This window comes from Aythya ferina (assembly GCF_964211825.1).
Source record: "Aythya ferina genome assembly, chromosome: 26".
NCBI lineage: Eukaryota > Metazoa > Chordata > Aves > Anseriformes > Anatidae > Aythya > Aythya ferina.
In genome coordinates this window covers 1620859-1637514 of record NC_140324.1, presented here as the reverse complement: position 1 = coordinate 1637514, position 16656 = coordinate 1620859, and the positions used below count along the sequence as shown (strand labels likewise).

The 16656-nt window shown below is 55.8% G+C and overlaps 1 protein-coding gene across 4 annotated transcripts; it reads right to left on the bottom strand.

Moving 5' to 3' along the window:
- Positions 1-1224: 1224 nt before the first annotated feature.
- Positions 1225-10718, bottom strand: LOC311423892 (AN1-type zinc finger protein 5-like). 4 transcript variants are annotated; one of them, XM_084498458.1, is made up of 7 exons: positions 10568-10718; positions 10152-10274; positions 7984-8157; positions 6503-6596; positions 5674-5792; positions 3917-4027; positions 1225-1970 (listed from the first exon to the last, which is right to left on the bottom strand). In XM_084498458.1, the coding sequence occupies exons 3-7, from the start codon at positions 8132-8134 to the stop codon at positions 1822-1824; spliced, it is 624 nt and encodes a 207-aa protein (XP_084354584.1). In that variant the 5' UTR covers positions 8135-8157; positions 10152-10274; positions 10568-10718; the 3' UTR covers positions 1225-1821. The 4 variants fall into 4 exon arrangements, with proteins under 4 accessions (XP_084354584.1, XP_084354581.1, XP_084354583.1 ...); XM_084498455.1 differs by having other exon boundaries at positions 10148-10274; positions 10568-10701; XM_084498457.1 differs by having other exon boundaries at positions 6503-6593; positions 10148-10274; positions 10568-10701.
- Between the last annotated feature and the right edge of the window lie 5938 nt (positions 10719-16656).

Sequence of the window (16656 nt, the reverse complement as noted above, 5' to 3'; positions counted from 1 at the left end):
AGGGTGCTCCTGGGGCCAAGGAAACCAGCCCTGGGGGTTTCCTCGCAGCGTGTGGCCTCGTCCCCAGACTGCAGCATCACCCAGGACCCCGTCTCCAAGCCCCGCAGCACGAGGCCCCGCAAAACCCCACTGCTTCTACCAGGGCTGCTGCTTGAACCGCCCCCCACTTGCTGCTGGAGGTGGAGAAACTGAGGCACGGCGTGTCGAGGGCAGGCACACGGCCACGGTGCCCCCACTGCCCCAAAGAGCCCCGAGCCACCCCAGGTGGAACCCCCCGCCCACAGAGAATCTCGCACAGCATCCAAGCAAATGAGGCCGTATTCGTATTCATAGATCCGGGCTCGTACTTTCTACACGGAAGGAAATAGAAAAAGGGAGGTGGGGGGAAGCTGGTGTCTGCCCTGCTGCCCCAGGGCCTTCCCTGTCCCCTCCACAGCTGCGTTCCCTCCCCAAGGGCACACAAACTTTGTGCAAATGTGACCCGAGGGGAGGTGGCGATACTTGGTGCTTGGTGCAGGCCCCCCCGCCCACTGGCAGGCCCTTCTGAGATCTCCACACCGCACTGAGATCTGTGAAATTCTGATATCTCCACACGCACAAATGAGGCAGGATTCCCGTGGGGCTCACTCAGTGCCAAGGCTCATTCCCAACCAGCACGACACCAAACCCCAGGGCACGGAGCCAGGCTGGCAGCCCCGACACATCCCAGCACTAAAACGTGCCACCGCTCACACGCCCTGGTAAAGTAAAACCTGAGGAAAACGTTGGCAAGGGGCAGCTGAAGCGGGGCAGAGGCTGCTGTTGCCCCCGGGACCCATCAGGATGTCAGTGCTGGTGAGACAGCTGGAAGCTGGCAGTCCCAGCCCCTCTTTCCCCAAAAGCAGAGCCCTGGTGTCCCCCCTGCCCCTTCCTTGCCCCCCCCCAAACCTTCTGTGTGTTTTTTGGTGTTCCCCAGATGCTGCCATGTGTGGTTCTGAGCTCCCCAGAGCCCCCTGGGTGCCCTTCTGTGTTCCCCAGGGCTCTCCACGTGCTTTCTGGAAAGCCCCGGAGCCTCTCTATGCACTTCTGGGCACCCCAGAACCCTCCCTGTGACTTTGTGCCTGCCCCAGAGCCCTCTGCATGCCCTTCCCCACGTGGAGCAGTGCTTGCTTCCACGTCCTGACCTGTGGCTGGAGGGTGTCTGTGTCACGGCAAGCCACAAAATAACTTTACTGTGCCACACTCTGCAGCTTAAGGATGCAGTTGCTTCAACAACAGCTTCTGAAAGGGAAGGGAGGGGTTTAGGAGGCATTAAACTACAGAATCCGCTTTTCTGCGTCTGAGACCAAACACCGCTCGGCGGGCAGGGGTGGGACGGCTGCTGGGAACCCTCAGCTTCCCCTTCTGCGTCCTGCAAGAGGAGACGGTGGGGCAGAGGGAGGGAAGTCCGGGGGCAGCTCAGGGGCTCCAGCCACGAGTCCCGGGCAGTTTGCAGGGCCCGGAGCTGCGGGCTGGAGGGACGGGCTGGCTGAGCGCTGCTGCCTGCGCCCATGCGCTGCCCCGGCAGAAGACGAGCGCCAAGGTGGCACGTGGAGCACGGGAGGGCCGTCATCCTCGTGGGAGCTGGGCAGAAATGGATCGGCTGAGCCCTGCAGGACTGCGGGGAGAGGAGGAACACCATGCTTCTGCCAAGGAGGTGCAAGGAGCCACCCTGTCCAGGTGCTGGTTTGCGTGTGCTGCTGGATCCCCATGTCCACTGGTGGGGCTGGGAGGAGGAGGGAGGCTGGGAGGCCGGGGGGAGCACCAGGCCACCAGGCTGTAGTTCGCGCCGCTCAGCCCCGTTCACAGCTTCTGGATCTTCTCAGCTACGACGACGGGGTTCTCCTTCCGGATCTTCTCAGCGGCTTCTGCCTTGTAGTCATAGGGGCAGGCGTGCATGTCTGAGTACCGGTGAATGGCACAGAACAGGTTCCCGCAGCGGCAGTCAAAGCCTGTGGGGAAGAAGAGCAGAGACAAAACCACATCAGTCACCACCCAGCAGGGTCCGGCCCTCTCCTGCTACACCGTGAAGCTCCCGTAACGCAGAAAGAGGAGGCCGAGCCAGTGAGGGGGGGTCTGTGTCCTCCCTGGGTGAAAGGGAGCTGGGGTAGGGCACGATCTTGGGCCACAGTTTTGGTCTCTTCTGGTTGAGCCGCTCTCAGGGCTGCTGTGAGCACACACGTGCTCCGGGCAGGGCCAGCTGTCACAGCAGTGGGAAAAGCTCCCCAAGCAGCTGCTCTCCTCCTTCCCCAGGGACAAGGAATATGCAGGAGACTGCAGAGAGCCTGATTTCTAGCCCAGGCCGTGAGCAGGCAGCCGCAGCCGAGCCCTCCAGAGCATCACTGCAGCAGCACCTGGACTGGCCAGCAGTGAGGTGGCGAGCAGCAAAACCTTGACTTCATCAGCATCACTTTCAAGCTGTTTAGGCCTTCAAAGTTTGTAATTTAGTCACTTCACTTAGACACAGTGCTGTCCAGAAGTGCGACCGTTATCACAGCACATGGGGAAACTGAGGCACTGAGAAGGGAAGGGATTTGCTTCAGCACAGATCAGCTCCCCACTGTGCCAGCAGTGAACCACGCTCTCCCTTGTAGCAACTACAGGCTGCACAGATCCTAAACACAAGGCTATGAGGTGCCAGTTTACACCTACTTGAGAAAACTCGTTTTATCCTAAATGCCTTGAATTCTCAGGAGTTTCCTGCAAGTTGATTCCTACAGGAGAAGTGACTTCTGAGCCTGAAGCTCTTAAGGAAATACCCATCCAGGAAATCTATCCTCCCTGCAGATCTGAAGGGTAGGCACAGCCACAAAATAACTTCATTATGCCGTACTCTGCAGCTTGAGGATGCAGTTGCTTCAACAACAGCTTCTCAAAAGGAAGGAAAGGGTTTAGGGGGCACTAAAACTACAGAATCCACTTTCCTACATCTAACACCAAACATTGCCTTCCCTGCAGTCCCAGCCTTATAAACCTGCACTTATTCTATGACAGTGCCCTCAAATCTCCAAGCTCTGAAGTGCCAGGTGCTGGACAAACCTTCTGGGCCAGACTCTGCCAAAGCAGCTTACATCAATGAAAGCACAAGTGCAAGTGCAGCTGCTGACTGCTGAACGCACTAAGGAGGCTAAAGAGGAGAGAGCTCTGCTAGAACAGCGTGACCTGCACGGCGCTAAGGTTAACTTCTGCCAGGGAAAACTAAATGCCAAGAGTCTGTTTAGGGGAATTATGTTTGTATTAACAAATTGCAGGCAAGTTAACTGCTTCACGAATTTCCTTCCAGGGCCAGTTTTCCCAGTGATTCTACAATTGATACCAGACACCCGACACCACTGCAGCACCTCTCGCTATTTGGCTTTACAGGCTCAATGCTCAGCGCCACCCTGCTCTAAGAAAGCCAATGGCACAAGTCAAGCAACTTGAACAAATAGGATGAGTCCTAGAGTGGGATTTTCAGTTTGACTCTAACTCCCTTCATATCAGTATCACCAAGGTTTTACTGCTGATTCGAATAGGAGCAGAATCAGATCGACAGCGAGCACTGCCTTTGCTTCTGCAAACAGCTTTTGCCAAGCAGCAGAAAGAACCCCACAGACACTGCTCCATCCAGTTCTGCAACCCAGAATTCAAGGGCTGGCAGGGAAACCGTGACGAGTGTCAGATTCCCCACGCTACTGCCAGGGACAGCTCTGTTTGCAGATCAGAGTCCTCTTCCCACCTGCCCTATGGCACCACGTCTTGCAGATGTGAAATACTTTTGGGAGGGGTACCTCCAAGCACTGACCCGTGCCAGTCCTCTGAACTCAGGCAGCATCACAGCACGAAGTGATCTGTTTGTGGGGCTACAAAACCCCACTGCTGAGGCTGCAGGCAGGTTTCCTCACAGTCAGGGTCTTACCAGTCAGCCCTATCTTCTTCCGGCACGTGAAGCAGCGATTCTTTTTCTGTTTTGGCTTTTCTGAAGATGTCTTGCTCTCAGCTGTGTTCTGAGATGTTTCGAGGAGAGTACCTGAAACAAAGACAAGGGTTTTGTTACCTGTCTTGATGAACTACACCACACATTCATTTTATTCCTGTAGCCACTTGATTCTGGGTCTGTGCCAGACAAACACCTCCACCTGCACATTCTGGCCCCGACAGTTAACAGCCTGCAGACATCGAACCCCTAATTGAGGTTTGTCTTCTTCCACAGACAGAGATCTGTGTGCCCCACGCAGCTTCACGTTCTTTCTCAGTTCCTTAAGTCCAAGACTCAGAAACAACACCAAGATATTAAGGTTTAGCTAAGGCATACATAGGGTAATGTGACGCTATTTAGCTCATGCTGAGAAAAGGTAATGCTAAGTAGAATTACCCGGTGCTTGCTGTGGGTTAAGAATGCACACAGACAGTCAGCTTAGCTGATGTTCAGTAATACAAGTGCACATCTGAGCCTGCAGTTAATCTTTGTTTAAAAAAAAAAAAAATTAACCCCTTGTAAGTACTAGTAATTATTTTTGTTGACTCTTATGTAAGTGTTCCTCGTATGTAGGTCTCAGAATGCTTTGCACAGATACTCATCACTGTCTCTAATCTACCAAAAGGAAAACTGAGCTCTGAAAGCCAGATTGTTAAAGGTCACTGATGCTTAGCAGGATTTCCTACAGCACCTAAGCAGGCTAGAGTCAACAGGAGGGAGGAGCTCCAGCTGCTAGAAGATACACACCTGCAGCGCACACGGCGCTGAAAACCAGGCTAAGGAGACCAACAGAGGCAGAGACAGCTTTGTGGATCTGACCCTAAACAACTTTCTAGTAACCCCACAACCAGATGAGGGGCAGGCTCTTTCAAGTCTCTTTGACTGAACAGTCTCTCACCTGCCTGTTGTAAACTGTCTCCTGGGCTTGCAAGCAAGGGATTACCAAACAAAAAATGCACAATCACACGCAGTGACTGGAGCCTTTGTTGCTTTTTTTTAAAAACAGCTAACAACCCTGTGTTGTTTTCTTTTAAGCTTTGTACACAAGCAAACTGTCAGTTTTAGCTAAAGGTGGGTGCCTCCAATGCAATGTCGCTTGGTCACAGCTGTGCTGCAGCATGAAGTCTTGCCTTGTAACAGATCAACCAGAGGATGTGTCCTGCTGGCCAGTGACACCCACACTGCTCTACCACTTCCCCGTATCCTCTCTGCAAACAGACTGACAGCGTTACATCCCTCTGAGGAGCAGGGATGCCTCCGATCACACAGCACGACGCCTGGGCCACCGGCTGCCCTTGGCCACCATCACAAACACTGCTCCAGGGTCTCAGCTCCTCTCCCAGCACTACACTGGATCCATGTCTGCTCCTCCCTCGAGAGCTGGCACAGCCCTGCAGCGTGCAGCTGACAGCAGCCATGCAGCAGGCTGTGGGACGCTCTGGGCTTCCTGCCATTCACTAAGATAGGCGTCATGGAAGATGATCCTCCTGCCAGCAAGCTGAGGGCTGGCAGACACTCAGCTCTCAGCCCACGAAGCAATCTCTCGGCCTGCCCTCGGGGGCAGTGTTTTCTCTCCCTGTTACCTTCACTGCCAGTGGCTAACAACCGTCCCCTGGCCAGTGTTGTGCTTGCTGCTGAAAATGACTTGCTAGATTGGTGTCATCTTGACTTGTGCAAGGCCAAACCAATCAGTCTACCTGATGAGGAAGATGCTGATGTGCCTTCCTCTGTCTTGATGAACCCTTCCGTCTCGCTGCTGTTTTCTTCTCTGGATATGCTCATGGCTGTCATCTGATGGGTCACAGGAGTCTGAGCACTGGGAGCATTTGCAACGAACAAACCATAGAGCAAACACAAATATTTTTCTTGATGAACAGTTAGGCGGGAGAGATCTTCAGCTCATAAACTTAGTTTCATTATACTTGGAGGGAGCTCAGGAGTACAGTAGGCCACATGCCCTTGAGACTTGGGATCAAAGTTTTTTATAGGCACAAATATGTGATAATCTCTGTTTCCTTTTCTACCCCACTGTATCTCAAAGCCAAGGTAGCAGCCCCAAAAACAAGACCAAGGCCATGGAAACAGAGTTATGAGTCATGACTGTAATGTAATGGGAGAGCTCAAAAAAGTAGTAGTAGTGTCTTCCTTCCTATCAAATATGACTGAGGTCCCTAATTCTGCTCTCGCAGCTCCCAGACTGGATCATCACCAGGTGCCTTCACTTAGGACTGAGTTGAAACCGAGCAGTTTAACATAGCTAGTGATGGACACAGAGCACTGGCTGTAAGAGAACCAGTTTACTCCGGGGTTTTAATTTACTACTGACCTCTGGTACCTGACTTTGAACTAGTAATCATCGTCAGGAACATCTCAGTCCTCCAGTTAAACCAGGGTCACAGTGACCTGTGTTTGATCCAGCCTGTTTTACAGATTTCTTTGGCCATGCAAAGGATGAGAGCCCACCCCTTGTGTCCCAGGGTTGGTTTGTATCACGGCTGTAGAGACCCCCCCAGACTACGCCCCTACCTGGCTTTCACATCCTCAGGTGTGGAGTCTCCTTCTGCATGCTGCCCTGCAATCGAGTCTGCTGCCATGGGGCTGCTGTTGGGACCACTGGCTGCTGAGAAACAAGATCACAATCTCAGAAAAGTTTTAGAAATGTTAGCAAGTTCCTCAGGTGCTAGGAGAAAGCAGGATGGAGCATTTCCAGCAGGCTTAAACCTCCTGCTCTCTACCAGGAGCTGGCAGGGCACAGCCAGGTTGGGATCACTCCCAGCTCCCCTATTCTTACACTCTCCCCTCCAAATTTGTGTGTAGGTCTCTGTGGGGACAGAACACCAGGCCAAATAGACCTCGCCATGACCCGGTGCAGCTATTCTTACACTAGATCAGGAATGGCTCCTTAATCAGGATCAGAGCAACCTTCTGAAACGAGCTGCTCATCTTCCTGAGAGCCAAAGACCTCACTTATGGAGATCTGCTCAGCTCCTCAGGATCTGTTAGCTCCTTTTCGAGGGGTGACTGTTTATTTGCAGCAGTTATATGCTGTGTACCTTCCACTACTGTGTTTTTTTTAACATCTGGTACAATCTGACTTCAGCCACCCATGACACCTCTGGCACTCTTTGATTTCCCTTCTTTTCCTTCAGCATTGCAAAGCAAATGCCACATCAGCAGCAGAATTCTCCTATGAGTATCAATAGAAGAGTTGTAGTACCAACATCCCTCCAATCCAGTGTTACTTCTCTTAAGTATAAGAACCAGATCCCTCTCTGCTGAAAAGAACTGGCCTCAATAGAACCGTGTTGGTTTATGTCATTCAAGGATCTAAACCAGGGTGTTTAGAAAAACCCTTTGTGATTAATCCTCTGTCAGCAAGAGCTGATATACATTTTGAGTGGGTAGTTCAAGCAACGCCATTACTACGCTCAGGAACAAAACTAGAGATCTCCAGAAGGCATTTCTCACTGGTGTTGTAAAGTCAGTACAGGGGGCATCTGCACAGACTCTCAGCAAGAAAAAACCCTGCTGCTGATGCTAAGAGCACCCCTTCTGTGTGCCTAGTTTCTTCCCAACTCACTGATATGTCAGCTGTGCTTAGATGCCAGAAACAAAGCTTTTATTTCATTGGTTTTGCCTATCAAGCTTGTTGAGAAAATTATGCAAACTCAAAAAGGCCAAATAAAATCCTGTTTGTTTGGAGGGACCAAACAAATGGTTTGGAGGCTCATGGTTTCCAGCAGTCACCACAGAACTCAGGAGGAAGGTTATAGTTATAAATCTGGGCCACTGTTAGGGCAAGTGAAGTTTTACAGTTTACTGGAAGGTGCTGACTGAGACGGGGTTTCACAAACAGCTGGGTCTGGGAAGAGAACAACCAACCCTCTTACAAGGAACAGAGTTTTTTGGGGGTCAATCTGCTGGTGACTAATACCAGTATCACGCTCTAACACAGTTTGCATCCAGGCACTTATTTAAGGTAGATTTCTGGGACAAAAATGCTCTACCTGATGGGCTTATCCGGTCACTGCTCTGTTGCCTCTGCAGAAATTCCTTATAGCAAATGGAGCACATCCCATTGGTTCGGGGGCTGCCATAAAATCCACAGCCAGTGGTGCACAGCAGAGGCACCTGGGTTTGATTCGTCTCTTGAGCCATTCTTTCTCCCTCAAGACACCAAGCTAAAAACAGGAATGAAAATGAGACAGCTGTTACGGTCAAAGAACTAGTTCATTGTATACTGCAGCTGATCAGGAAGGAGCACAAAGGATCCCAAGAGTCTGGTTCCTGCATGCACACAACAATGCAATCCGAGCCCCCTGAGCTAAAGATACAGAGGGCTTGTAAGCAGCGACAGAATACACAACTCTGCTGCCACAAAGCCTGAAAAGTCAACAGGAGTCCCTCCGAACCACAGAGCTTGCTAAACTCTCTGTAAGATACGCACATAAGGCCTGGACGATCCGCTCTCAAATGTAGCAAGTGCCATCACAGCATGACTAATGACTCCTGCAAACACCGGAGCAACAAATACAGGTCAAACGGCCAGCATCCAGGTTAATTAGTTACAGTCTGCGCTCAGCACCATTCATTTTCACGACCAGACAGTTTTAGTTTTTTAATTCTCAGGAAGATGATGCAAGTGATTCAAAAGGAACCTACTGACTCTCAAGTCTGACATATTAAAAGCGTTTCCTGACATATGCTGCTGGATAAGGAGAACCAGAGGTTTCTATATTTAGGCTGGAAATAAGAATAAGGCTTCTTTCCATCAATAAGGTGCGGTTCTGGAACACCTCCCTAAGAGGAACAATAGAAACCGTGATCCTACTTTCAAAATGAATCTTACTCTCTGCATCCCATGCTGTTGCCTACATACCCAGGAGCTGACCCCTTCCAGCCACACGTGGCACAGCATTTATATGGCCAGACTGCACTGCACTCTCTAAACCGTAAGCAGTAACTCCCGGCAATAAATAAAAATAAAAACAAATTCAGATGGAACAAAGAGATATAAAACATAAAACATCATCAGCAGCTGGAATTATGCACTGTTCTGCAGGCAAGATCCTGCTTCCAGGGTAGCACCGAGCAGTGCCCCAGCACTACAGATTTACACCAGACAAAAAGGAGCACAGCACCCAGCCCGAGTGGCAGGACGAGTTCTTTCAGCTGGGTGCCGGAGCTCTGCAGCAAGGATTTCCCCCTTCCGTCATCCGCATTTCCTCAGGAAGCAGAGCAGAGCAGAGCCAGCTTCCCCGGCCTGGTCCCTTTGTGTGAACAACGTGGCCGTGGCCTGTCCAGCTTTGGCACAGGACAAGGGACGTGGACGTTCACAGGTGGCTCTCGCTTGGGAGTGCCCTAGCAAACACGAGGCGCTGCTCTGGGGAGCTCCCAGCAGCGTGCCTCCTTCTCCCAGCACAGCAGACACACAAAGCATCCACAGCTTCACAACTAACTCGGCCACTTTCTTTCACGCACCCACAAAACTTGCTCTGCAAAAGGAATAAGGTGACGGGATCACGAAATAACAACCCCCAGGAGCGCTCCTGTGGGAAGGAAGTGAATCAGCTCTGCTTTGTTCCTCCTTGTCCTCAGCTGTGCGATAGGAATCTCAGCTCTGCAACTGGGGTTTCCTTTGCAGAGCTCAGACCAGTGTTCCCGTTACCAGACCTGGGGTTCCTCAATTCAGACCAACCTCTCCTTCAGCACAAGCAGCCGCAGGAGCCTCCTCCGCACTCAGCTCCCCTGGCCAGGCTGCACAAAGGTTGTGGTTAGCACAGAGCAAACCTGAAAGGCTGAATCGCTGTGACTGCAACCAGGTGGCAACCACCACCACTTACAGAATGATTTTCATAAGTTGTTTCTAATTTTGAGTGACCCTAGAGACAGAAATAGAGGATTGCTGCTACATTTGACAAGTTTAGCTACCCCTCAGCAGGCTGCCTTACCTAGCCATCCACGGGCAGCCCGCAGATGGTCACAAGCAGCACGTAGCCTTCCTGCAAAACCCACTGAAATACAGAACCCGAGGGGAGATCTGACCTCTTCCCCTTTTGCTGCTCCGTCCACGAGCCAGCCCCAGGCAGCCTGGAGGCGGCACCAGCTCAAGGCCGTCAGAAGCCAGGGCTAACACCGCTCCTGGGCCACCCAAAGCCCCCGTCCACTCACCCACCGGGCCTCCCGTCCGCCGCTCCGCTCAGAGAGGCGCCCCGAGGAAGCCGCCCCGCAGCTGAGCCGCTCCCTGCTCCAAGGCCAAGGCCGCCCCGAGCTGCCCGTGCGGGGCCGAGACCCCCACCTGAAAGAGAAACCCCAAACCCGAGTCACGGCCACGGCGCTCGGGACCCCTCCGGGACCCCAGCAGCTGCCGTTGGCGCGGGGCCCGCCGCGGGGAGGCCCCGCAGGGCGCTGTGGAGCCCCCGCGGCCTCGCCGGCCCGGGGGGTGGGCAGGGCAGGGCGGGGGGAGGCCCTCCCCGGAGCTCGCCCCCAGCCGGGGCCGGGCGCCCGCTCCCGGCTCGCCGCAGAAATCGAGGCCGAGGCTTCGCGGCCTACGCGGAGGCTGCGGGCAGGGCCGGGCCGGGCCGCACTCACCGGCGGAGGCGGGCGGCCGCCGGGCCGGGCCGGGCCGGGCAGGGCCGGGCCGGGCCGGGCCGGGGGCGGCCGCCGGGAGGCTCAGGCGGGCGGCGGGCAGGGCGGGCGGCCGCGAAACATGGCGGGCGCGGCGGAGGGACCGCGGCCCCCGAGCGCCCTCCCCCGGGGAGGGCCCGACCGGGCGGGACGGGACGGGACGGGGAGACGGGGCCGGAGGGGAGGGCTGGGGACCCCCGGGCACCGGGCTGGGGCCCCCCGGTTATCGGTTTGGGGACCTCCTGGCACCGGGCGTGGGTGATGCCCGCTATAGGGAAGGGCCCTGGGGCCGCCCCATCGGCACCCCCTTGCTCTGGCTGTGAGGGTCTGGGAAGCCCTGCTGCAGGGGCTGGTAGCGCGGCGATGGTTGGAGCAGGTGGTCTTGGAGGGCTTTTCCAGCCCTAATGATTCTGTGACGCAGTTGGACACAGGCTATAGGAGAAGGGACTGGGACCTCTGTGCCCTAAAGCTATAGGGGCCAGGGCACAGCTGATGGCGCCCCAGCTGTAGGGGGAGAGCTGGGAGTGGGGAGCCCGCTGCACATCAACATGGTTAACACAAAGTTAATTCAGAGATCATTTAGTCCCAAACAGGCCGTGTCGCTGCTGCTTCACAGACAGACAGGGATGTCGGGGTGCTCTGAGGCCCAGCATGATGCTGCAGAGCCATGCTTCCATTGCACAGGGAGGCACAGGCCGTGGACCTGCCAGCCCCAGCAGCGGCTGCAATCAACCCCTCGGAGTTTGCCAGCCGCCACCTCCCACGTTTTGTTCTGCTTCGTCAGCAGAATTAAAAAGCAGCGGAGTAGGAGAGCTCTTCCCTCTGCAGGCACTGGGCAATGGTGGTCGAACCGCTCCTTAGTGAACTATGCAGAGCCGAGTTCTGGAGGTTTCCAGCTGGAAGGCAGGCTGTGCAGGCTGCAGATCATCCCTGCTGCTCTTCTCTGAACCTTTTTTTTTTTTTTTTTTTTTTTTCTTAAACTCTGCTTGGGTATTGTCATGACATCTCACTGTAAGGCTGGTCCATCTGTGAGCTGGTGCCCAAGGTGCAGCCTCCTCCCTAGCCATGCTCTTGTGTTCATGACTTTGTGGGTGCCTCCTGCAAATGACTGGACTTGGAAAAAGTGCCAGGCAGGGCGTTTGGGCAAGCAGTGGGGAGCAAAACCCCTGAGAAACCACCATTAAGGTCAGCTGCTGCCCAAAAGGCTGGTTGTCTTCCCTGTCCCAGGGGCTACAAAAATCACAGAATCACAGAATTTTCTAGGTTGGAAGAGACCTCAAGGTCATCGAGTCCAACCTCCAACCTAACGCTAACAGCCCTCCACTAAACCATATCCCTAAGCTCTACATCTAAGCGTCTTTTGAAGACTTCCAGGGATGGTGACTCCACCACTTCCCTGGGCAGCCTGTTCCAATGCCTCACAACCCTTTCTGTAAAGAAGTTCTTCCTAACATCTAACCTAAAACTCCCCTGGCTCAACTTAAGCCCATTCCCCCTCGTCCTGTCACCAGGCACGTGGGAGAACAGGCCAACCCCCACCTCTCTACAGCCTCCTTTAAGGTATCTGTAAAGAGCAATAAGGTCACCCCTGAGCCTCCTCTTCTCCAGGCTGAACAAGCCCAGCTCCCTCAGCCGCTCCTCGTAGGACTTGTTCTCCAGGCCCCTCACCAGCTTTGTCGCCCTTCTCTGCACCCGCTCAAGCACCTCGATGTCCTTCTTGTAGCGAGGGGCCCAAAACTGAACACAGTACTCGAGGTGCGGCCTCACCAGAGCTGAGTACAGGGGGACGATCACCTCCCTAGCCCTGCTAAAATGTTAGTGGGTTATGTGGGCACTGGCACAGTGTTACTGCATTTCTTCAGTTAACCAAAGCCAGGCTTTGCCCTGGGGATGCTCTTGGGGCTCCGGACACCCAGGAAACCTTAAGGGGCTGTTTCCTGCATCTGTGGGTACAGTTTGATTTTTTTTTTTAAGGGCTGAATAAGTCACGCTTTGTCCCTCATCTGCCTGTGCAAGCATTCCCAGCCATGTCCTGGGGTGCACCCCCCTGGACCCACACTGGCGTTGGGGTCTGCACAAGCATGAATCGAGCAGCCCCAGGCACCGACACGAGAGCAAGGGGCTGCGCCAGGTCCCTCCAGGAGCTGCTGGGGCTGCTGGAAGATGCTGGAGCGAGCAGCAAGTCTAGCAGCCGCCACCCCCTTCCTGGGACAGATTAGGGTGGGGGGCACCCGGGGCAGCACCCCGAGCCCCCACAGCTGCTGGGGGACCCGGGAAGAGGCCGAGGCCAAGGCAGAGGCCACGGCCAGGGCGTGCTGGCCACCAGGTGGCACCAGGCTCCCACGGAAAGGTGGGCACCCACGCACGGACACAGCCCCCACCCTCTCACCCCCTCCATCTCCCCTCCTGCCCTCAACCAACCCCCCCCAGCCCCCTGCTTCCAGCCTGGGGTGGAAGCAGGGGCCCCAAGGAGGGTGTAGGGGCACCTGGCCAGAGGGACAAGGGCAGAGAGCAAGGGGCATGGTGAGCAGAGCTGTTACATATTTCCTCATGATGCTATTTTCATATTCAAGGCCGCAGGGGGCTCCTGGTTGACCCAGCCTGGACCTGTCCCCTCCCTGCTCCTCTCTCCCCTCGTCCCCTGACCCGCTGTGGCCACCGCTGTGGCACCAACGGCACGGGGACACGCTGCTGGAGCATCACCCCCTGCCTGGCACTGCTGCTGTCTCTGCCTGCTGTCGGGTGGCATCAGCCCCCTCCAAGGCCAGTCTCGGGGTTACCTAATGACTGCGCAGAGCACAGAAATGTCACTCCACCTAAGGGAGCAAGGCGTGCAGGGAGGGGAGGGCTGGCAGAGACGGGGTGGCAGAATCGAGGAGCAAAAGAGTATCGATTTCTAGCCAATTATCACTGTTATCAAAGCAGCACAATGAAAGGACGAGGACAAATTTCCAATACCCAGCCTGCCTCTCTGAGGCCAGAAGCTCGGCTGCACAGCACACATAAGCACGCACGCAAGCACTTACGTCTGCACATGTACGTGCTTGTAGCACACGCATGTGCGCACGCACACACACACACACACACACTGCGCACGTATCCTCCGCTCGGCAGCATCTGCTGAGCTTGTTTTCCCGGCAGAGTTAATCTCCCCAGCCTTCTCCACTGCCTTGGCTTTCGGTGCTGCCAGGATGTGCCTCCATCTGGCTCCTGCTGAGCGCGGGGAGGGCGCGGGGCTCTGGGGACGGTGGCAAAGCTCTGCCCCATGAGGAGCCCGGGCCGTGGGACCGTGCCCCTTTCTTATCCCCAGGCTGCTCTGTGCAGCTTTCTCCCTCCTCCTCCCCACTGCCCGCAGCTGGGTGCAGCCCTGCTGCACCCCAGGGCTCTCCCAGGCTGTCAGCTGAATGCTTGCCCTGCAGAGGTTTGGTTTCTCATCCCTCGCAGGATGGTTGTGGGGGTAACACAGCTCTGAATTATGTTGCTCTCATCTTGTTGGTGGCAGGCGGTGTTTGGGAGCAGCGGAGATGCCCGTGGGGACCAGAGCCTGGCTCAAAAAGCATGCAAGAGACCGGTGCAACACCACGTAACGCACAGGAGAATCCATGCAGAGTGTGCTGGGAGATCTGCTGGGGATTCTGTGTGTTCCTTTCTGGCACTGCTGCTTCCCAAAGCAAGGAGCAGGACCCAAACCTTCACCACCCATGCCAGACACCGCCACCACCTCCTCCACAGCCCCGCTGCCCAGGCTCTGATCTCGCACAGCTAACACATTGACCCAGAGCTGTGCTAGCCCCTCACCGCAACGTCCCGTGCTCCCTGCCAGCATGACACACATCTGGGGAAGAAGAAAGGTGTGGGGGGCATAAAAATCCTTTTAATAGGCTCAGTGGGTTAGAAACCCCCTTGCAATTACCACCTTCTCCTTGTCCGGTGCGTACAAAGGACTCGGTGGGGTGCCGGGCATGTTCCTGACAAACCCAGCGCAGCGGCGGGAGCTGGGAGGAAAGAGCAGACGCGGGAGCCCTTTCAGACTCTGCTATTTGGTTGCAAACTGCTTAATTTCCTGAACAGAATGATATTTTTGTTGTTGTTGTTGTTTTGATGGAAGGACGGCACTTTTTTGGCATGTTACAATCCCAGGGCTATTCATCCGTCGCCACAGCAACGAGCTCCATCAATGGCCATCCGAGATTGCGGATGATTAGAGACAACATGTAAAAGGTGGAAGATGCTGGGCACCTCGCAAACCTCATCTTCCCAAATGACTCGAATTATCCTCATTATTTCTCCCCGGCCAATTCTCTCCCCAGTCCACAGGAGACGTCGCCGTTATATAAACACGGGAAGAGCGGAGTTACGAGGGCTGGTGGAGGAGCAGGGAACGGTCTTTTCTGGTGGGGGCTGACCTGGAAAACTTGAGACATGGAGAATGAGACCCAGCAAGATGCTCAGGGAGCTGCGAGCAGCTTCTTGTGCCCAGGGTGGGCATTGATGGGGGCTATGGAGAAGCAAGGTTGCTCCCAGAGCATTACAGGGAGCCACAGCCCTCACTGCAACACCACTGCCTGTTTTGGGGATAAAACTGGGGGAAATGGGTCGCTGGAGTCTGGAGCATCCCGGCAGAGGGGCTTCCCGTGGTAGTGGTGTCCACGGGGCTGCGCCAAAGCGCGGCAGCCATGAAACTTTAATGCAGCCTGAAATATTCATGGAGCTTTCAACGCCGACACAGAAATCGCACTAAATGGCCTGAATATTTCATGGGTGGCTCCGCGTCGGGATGCTGGGGGGGTTCCTCTGCAGGGGACACCAGGGCCCCGCCGCAGCCCTGCACAGCCGTGGCCGGGCTGTGTCCCACACCGGCACTTGGCACCTCCCTTGGGTGGCAGGAGGGTGCCTGGCACCCACAGCGGAGGGGTGCAGCCCAGACACGCTTCGCCCGCCCCGAAGAATCTTTCACAACCTCCCCGCCCCAACACTGGTGGGTGCAGCTGGCCCCGACCCCACATGGGGCCACGCGGTGGCCTGGAAGGTGACTGCAGGTGAAGCTGGAGGGGTGGCTGGGATCCAGGTCAGATCTCCATCGCCTCTGGGAGCCTGGGAGCTCCCAGCCCGTGTCACCCGATACCTGCTCCCAACCGCATCGCTCGGGTCACCCGAGGTCCCCAAATCCCACAGCCACGGGGGGCAGCGAGGACACGGGGCTCTGGCTGTCATGGGAGGATGGGACACGGGTGGGATCCCGATCCCCACACAGGGACAGCTCCCGAGCCCTGAGCATGCTGCAGGGCAAGGCAGGAGCCGCGTCCTGCTCTGATCCCCTCTCTGTAAAGCTGCTGGGGCCCAATGCTGTCACCTCCAGGGACACCCTGGGGGCAGGGGCTGAGGGGAACATTCCTGCTCCCGGAGAGTGAATCCTGCACCGTCTGCCCACCCCACAGGCTGAGGACCCAGCTGCTGCTGCAGCTCTGCCACTGCCATCCCCCCCGCGCAGTGTCACATTGGATGTGAGAGGCTGACACCTCCGGGCTGTGACACCCGTGACATTGCGGGCACGTCCGCAGCCGATCGATCCCCGCCACATCCTGGAGCCCCCGCTCGGGGAGCAGCACCCAGTCCAAACCCCCAGCTAGGACGCTGACCCTGAGCTCCTGCCATGCTCCCTATTTTGGGTGACATCGGCTCGCTGGGGGCACCCCTTTAGCACCGCAGTCCCCTACGTCCCCATCCCGTGTTTAGGGCTTGATGATGCAGGCCAGCAGCTGGTGCCTGCCTTCATCCCACATCCTCAGAGGAGGAGGATGGGGACGCACCTGCGAGGGCAGAACTGAGTGACGGGGACGGAGAGGACCTCGCCCTGCAGTGCAGGGTGGGAGAAGGAGTTAATTCCTACACCGAAAAGCTCTTTGCCGGCATCTCGTCTCTAATGGAAGAGTCATGTCGGATTAGCAGGCGGCGGGCGAGGTGCCGCACGAGCGCCCTGCTTGCCGCAGCCGGCGTGGGGAGAGGCCGGGGAAGCCATGCGGAATGGCAGATCTGGGCCACTGTGCCAGCGC